Source organism: Notothenia coriiceps, unplaced genomic scaffold (assembly GCF_000735185.1).
Source record: "Notothenia coriiceps isolate Sejong01 unplaced genomic scaffold, NC01 NC01_scaffold00021525, whole genome shotgun sequence".
NCBI lineage: Eukaryota > Metazoa > Chordata > Actinopteri > Perciformes > Nototheniidae > Notothenia > Notothenia coriiceps.
The window spans coordinates 59,610-66,606 of NW_011354226.1; the positions used below are offsets into that span (position 1 = coordinate 59,610).

General features: G+C 41.0%; 1 protein-coding gene across 1 annotated transcript in view; it reads left to right on the top strand.

The window, feature by feature from the left end:
• The first annotated feature begins 255 nt into the window (after positions 1-255).
• triqk (triple QxxK/R motif containing) overlaps positions 256-6,997 on the top strand; it is an 18,060-nt gene continuing 11,318 nt past the window's right edge. The window contains exon 1 of the mRNA XM_010780239.1: positions 256-518. Within this exon, the coding sequence (XP_010778541.1) occupies positions 326-518 (193 nt within the window). The 5' untranslated portion in view covers positions 256-325. The remainder of the gene's footprint in view (positions 519-6,997) is intronic.

Sequence of the window (6,997 nt, forward strand, 5' to 3'; positions counted from 1 at the left end):
TACATGTAAGTGTTCAAGTAATGAATGCAGCTGCCTGCTGAACAAATAGGGAAAATATCCTACTTGACACAGAAAAACACACCCAAGGTCTTGAGTAGAGCACATTTTAGAAATTGATATTTGGTCTGAATATTTTACTAAAAACTACAATATATCATAAAGGTATAGTTGTTTTCCTCTTGTTATTAAATCTTCATTCAGCTCTTAATATCACCTTGACTGTGACTTTTCTCTCCTCGTTGCACATTAAGCTAAGGACAAGGCATACATATCTCCCACGTTTCTGGCATGTGCCCCCCAGTTCCTCGACCATCCATCCTGGCAGATGCCAGCGATCTGCACCATGTGGTCACTGACTATTTGGCTGCCCCGTAGAAGCAAACACGAGGAACTGTCTGACATGCTGTCAGTGTGTTGCCCGCCTCGTCCCAGCACTCTCAGAGAGAACCGGACTCTGGTCTGTCGGCCAAATCACCCCATCTCACAGAACATCAAAACATACACACTAAACTCCTCAGGTATATTTGTGTTTCAATTGACACACTTATGTGCTTGTTTGTAACAATTTTACCTGCACAGTAGCTTTTTAAACATTACAGTACGGGCTGGATTTTACATGTAACAACAGAAAGTTTAATTGCAAGCTTCTGAATCCTAACCTGGCAAGAGGCAAATAACAGTTTTACCGTGACACCTTTAGATAGTTTCCTGCCTGTCAATCCATCAGAATATTAGCATCGCGTGAAGAATACTTCAGGGCTCAAAATGAGGCAAAGGTGGTGCAGTACCTCAGCTCTGACCTACTGAACCTAGATGGATTTTTATTCAAATGTAAGAATGGGCAAGACCGCCCAATATAAAGTGTGGATATCTTATCTGTAAACATCCAAGTGACTTGGTTGTAATATGGATTATTGTTTGAAGTACTACTTAAAATATCAAGTCGTCACTTGTTCCTTACTGCTATATTGTAAAGTGTTAATATTTGTATTCCTTGGTATTTATGATATCTAAAATCTTTTATGCTGATTTAAATAAAAAAATATTGATTACATTTCCTTAAATGTTGTTTGTTTGTGACTAAACAACTATAATGTTTCAAAGAAGAATTGAAACTATAGGTAATTTATCCCTTGTCTTTTTACTCTGCACCACTTGTTTGTTTGCTGGAGTTCAAGTTGGCAGGAATGCATTGAATGCAACATCTTGACACTTTACCATTACTCCTATGGTCAACGTTTATTTGTATTCCATTTTACTACTGATGTTTCTTTTCATTCGCACAAACTGTTACACTCTGAGCTGTATACTCTTCCCCTACCTTCACTTAAATGGCCAATTGAGATGACACACAAATTACATACCTTTACCCCCTCCTTCCCATGAGTGCTCAATCACTTGTAGCTAATTTGAGATAATACCCCCTACCTGCCTCGTTATGCTAAGCAGAACAATAGCTCTAGATACAAATAATTTTGAAACCATTTACAGTTAAATGCAATGATAAACTAGCAAGGAAAAACCCTAAAACACACATCTGAGGGAATGTACAGTAAGTGGGATGGTGGAGGGGGGGGGGGCACATTCATTTTTCTCTTGTCCTCTTGACATGAAATCAGTGATGTCTTCAATGAAAGGTACACTCAGGGAAGCCTCTTAGCAGGCACTCTGCGCTGCCTTACGAGGCCTAATGTCTCCCTCAGAATGCTGTACAGGAGGACAGTGATGGCCTTTCAGTGTGGCAGGCAGCAGATGGGAGGACGGGGTGTATCCCACTGTAGCTGGAAAATTAGTGACAGTGTGTACAGAGCAATGACTAATAGGAGTGCTCATAGGCCCAATGCGATATCATCAGGAGTGTGTGTGAATGTGCGTACACGATATATGCAAACAAACCACAGGAGACAACATGAGGCTTTAAGAAGAACCACTGTAATACAACAACATTACAATATTTTACACAGCCTGATGTCGTTTTCTGGCATTCTCTTTCATATCATTTATTCATCCTTGGTGTAATTATTTTTATTTTGCTCCAATTAAGTATTGATTCTTACCAGATGGTTACGGTTAAATGCATACAAATGTAATTTCTCCAACAATTTAAGCCCCATGAATGAGAAAAAAAGCAGCAAAGGTGGATGTTGTAAAGCCGTTTATGGGAATTGTTGTAAATGCTGAAAAGTCTGTTGTGGAAATGTTAACTCCAGCTTGTTTAAGTTTCGATATTGTTTTGTCTTTGAGTATCCTTGGTAACTTTCCTGCAGAAGCTGTTCCCTAAGGACATAGAGAGTGAGACACAGCTGGTATGAACACACAAAGTAGAGCTTGTTCAAGTTGTGGGCATCAATTTTAAAATCGAAGTAGAACTTTTTTCCCCCATGACTGGCTGGGTACAGGACAGTTGGATACCTACCATTTTCCACCAGGCAACAACATTCAATTGCTGATCCTGTTAAGTACATGAAGAAGGCTATTTTTTACCAGGATTAGGGTATTCTAGTATTTGTAAATGTATAAGCATAAAGGCCCAGGCATATCAAATGGTGTGAGCAATGGATTTGCTCACTCATCAATGGCCCAAAGTTCAATTTGGGCCATTGATCAAGTACCGGGCAACTGTCAATCAACATTCGGTTAACAAGCTTTACAGTTTGAAGAGCTTTCCATACCATGGAGTAAGTATCATGTCTCTTGGGGAGCAGTGGACAGCCATGCAGGAGAGGAGATAACCATACGCATGGTGTTAAGCAGCCTCTCTCTCTCTCTCTCACTCACTTCACATACCTGTTTTTCTCACCCCCCTACTTATTTTTCAGAAATCTTACACTCAATTTCTCTGCCTTTCTCGATCCCTCCATCCCTCCTGGTCCCTCCTCCTCCACCTCCCTCTGGCTCATAATGTCATTAACTCTTTATTTAATGACATTAAGGACAACACTTACAAATAAAGTAAAGAGAAAATAGGAGGGACTAGAGCTAGCATTTTCTTGTCTGGTGGTTAGCTAGTTAGCTTCATCTGTTTGCCAACTAGTTTTGAGTGCTACAAATGTATTTAATTAAGCCGATTCTGTTTATGTTGCATACCCTACTTATGATTTTCTGTATTTTCTAAATTTTTGTATAGAATTTTATAAAGTGTCCTGTCGTTCATTCCCAGCCATTTTCAGTCCAAAAATCCCTGCACAATTTCTGTGAATGGTGAGCAACCTGAGGTGCCCTCCAATCAAATGTCTCCCTCTTCACTTTCTGACAAGAGGAGACATCCAGTGCCTCCCCCCCCATAATAAATTCCCACTCGCTCACTCTCTGCTTCTGGCAACATGCTCCCCATTTCTATTAACCTTCCACTGAGTCAGAGGGAGGTGGAGGAGGAGTCTGGGACCAGGAGGGATGGAGGAATCGAGAAAGACAGAGAAATTGAGTGCAAGAATTCTGAAAAAGAAGTATGGGGGGTGAGAAAAACAGATATGTGTATGTGAAGTGAGAGAGAGAGGCTGCTTAACACCATGCTTATGGTTATCTCCTCTCCTGCATGGCTGTCCACTGCTCCCCAAGAGACATGAGACTCCATGGTATGCAGCACTGTCTGTTTGTTTTCAAAATCTCAACACGCACACACCTCCTCACCGCTCCTCTCTCACTAGCTCATTTTCACTCTCTTCTCTTACACAACCTTTCCAGATGGATTTGGACTCTTTCCCTCTAATTCCTCCTTCTCTCGTTCCCTCTCTCGATGTAAATGAGTCTTAATTGGCTGGGAGTAAAAACTCCTATAACCTCTGACGCACACACACACACACACACACACACACACACACACACACACACATACTTGCATTTCAAGCCAGGAGCCACACACACACACACACACACACACACACACACACACACACAGTTGTATTGTACCTTTCTCCTTGTGATAGCCATCCATTTATTTGCCGGCTACTCACTTAAATGGGATCTATCTGAAAGTCATGCATAACCTTAACCCTCACCATAGATTTAACCGAATCATATTTTCTAAATGTACCCATCAACTAAATGTTCTAAAATAACATGTTTAGGGAGCTTGCTAAAATGTCAACAAACCTAGTTTATAAATTGGTACTCACAAAGATAAGGGCTCAAGGGTAGAAAACACACACACACACACACACACACACACACACACACACACACACACACACACACACACAGTTCAGCGTGGCTCCCAACGCCCCAAATCCCTCTCCTTTGATTGGGAATGCCACCCCAGCTTAAAGTCACCTGACCTGGCGTGCATCCAGCAGGACTTCATGACACACAAACGTGCAGGGCGTTCAAACGTTGACCGACACACACACACACACACACACACACACACACACACAGATTGTGTGACAGTGATTTGTATGGTGGTGGGTTACAGTAAATCCCAGTTGATGGGATCATATGGATTTCGAGAGGAGCAGCAGCACACACACTGACCTCTGGTGGACATGACAGGTACTGGGGTTATTCGTTAGGGATGTTAATTATAAAATAAATATATATTTATATCATAAACATCTGAATTCTGACCATTGACATTGAAAATTCTCCTACTTGTTTTTCTCTGTCTGTCTCTAGAATGTTTTTACTCATGTTACCCTTTGATGCATAAGTGGGTCTTTTTGGACCCGGTGAGGTGGTTTTCTTGAAGTATCTTTGTAATTACATTTTTTTTATCATTTCATACTCCTGCTATTCCTCAAAAAAGAAGTTTGGGATATCACGCCATTCAAATTTAAAATTTACATTTTAAGAAATTGTAGTTTTTGTATTAATTTACTACCCCAAGCTTCCATAAGTGGGTCAAAAATGACCTGCATGCATTCTCTATGGGATCCTATGGGTATAGGACTATCAAACTTGATCAACCGGCATAGTTTGATGGGGTGTAGACAAGAGGAGAAGAGATGAGTCTTGAAAAGGGACTGGAATACTGTGAGGGTCTCAGAATAGCGGAGATCTTTGGGACAATATGCTCAAAACGTTTTTTTTTCAAAATGTAAAAAAAATATTATACAAGTGATTTTTCTTAACCAAAATGACAAAAATGTCATAAAACACATATTATTCTAATACGGGTCCTTTTAGACCCACTTATGGAAGAGTGTAGGGTCCAGTCACTCGTGCATCTAAGGGTTGAATCTGTATCAAATGTCTGTTTTCAGCAAATACCTATGATTTAAAGAGATCTATTATTTATAGCAAATTTAAATCAAAAATGGGTTTAAATAAGAATTGGTTACGGAAAAGTACAACGTTTCAGTGTTTTCATAAATGTTGTGTGTGGGTGCACCTAAAATACACTTTTTTTTAAAATAATCCTTTGCTTCAACCTATTTTCAGCAGCAGAATAATAAACAGCTCTGGTTATTACTGGCTCCAGCAGAATGTGGGAATGCCTCAAAATAGTTATAGCTATAAAAAATATTCCCCAATGCAACAATAACGTGATTTTAATAGTTAATGGACAACATTGGAGCTCATTGGCAGAGCAGTGAGCTTTGTTTCCACGGGGACTGTTGTAGGATCGATCTATACCTGGTTTGATGCTTTTCTAACATTATTTGTTGTAAGAATTTAAAAAACAAAGAGTAAAATAAGATTAACCTTTAATAAGGAGCACACACACATTGGTTTGGTTGGACGGCATTGTTGGATATTTCCCAATCCAATCTGCTGAATGACAGCAACATGACTGGTGTTCTGTTATCTGTGCAATTACACCGCACATCAAGATAATCCTGAGATGCCTTTCTGATGCTCTGACACTTTCTCACCAGCTGAGAAGAGGGTAAAAAACACGGCTGCTAGAACATCACACATCCAGAGTCAATTTAAAGCCGACAGTAACTAGTGTGAAATGCCCTGAGAATTGTTTTTCTTCAGGGGTTAGCGTGTAGAAATTCCAGCGAAAAACAAATGGTGGGTGGCAGCTGAGTGAGGGAAAACAGACAGCTTTAACCCGGAGGACGCTTCCAGATTTTATTTTGGTCTTTACGCCGTCAGAACTTTTTATACTGTGTCAACTAAACCCGAAATGACGATGATGAGAAACTTTAAAGCATAACAGTGAGGGAATCTTTTTGGTTTTGTTTTAACAAGTCAAATATTAACACGAAGAGATTCTTCTTGAGCTTTACAAGTCTCAAATAGACAAACGTGCCAAAACCCATGAAAATGGAGAAACATCTTCACCATCTTGAGGAAACATACGCAGCATTTACTAAAAGCTGCAGAAACCAAACGCTGCAAATACAAAACTCTGCAAGAAGCTCAAAACACAACGGAGACCATGAGGACACTAAAGAGTGGGAGACCAGGGGACACTAAAGAGTGGCGCACACAGCTGGGAGACCAGGGGACACTAAAAAGTGACGCACACAGCTGGGAGACATGGGGACACTAAAGAGTGACGCACACAGCTGGGAGACCAGGGGACACTAAAGACTGACCAAGGCACACAGGGGATAGGCATGGGGGACAACTAAAGATACCGCCACACCAGCTGGTTAGACATGGGGACGTTAAAAAGTGACGCACACCAGCTGGGAGACAGTGGGACACTAAAAAAGTGAAACACACAGCTGGGAGAGCCAGGGAACAAAAAGTGACGCACACAGCGGGACGGAGCGAGGATTATAAAGCTGAGCATCTGTCTCTGTTGTTGGAACTCATGCACCTAAAATGTTTATGGTCTTATTTTAACGATGTATCACATGATCTCCTCTGATGTTATCTGCAGATCTGCTGTAAGCTAGACTAGCTAACGTAGCTAAACCTAGGTCATCTTCAGATATACCTGACAAACACTACATTTATGAGACAGACTCACTCCTGCAACAGAGACGTTTGTCTGCTTTATTAATCCTGAACGTCACCAGAGGCTCCGGTCCCAAGCTGTGTGGCGTCACTTTTAGTGTCTCCTGTTCTCCGCAGATGTGTGCGTCAACTCCTTTAGTGCCCC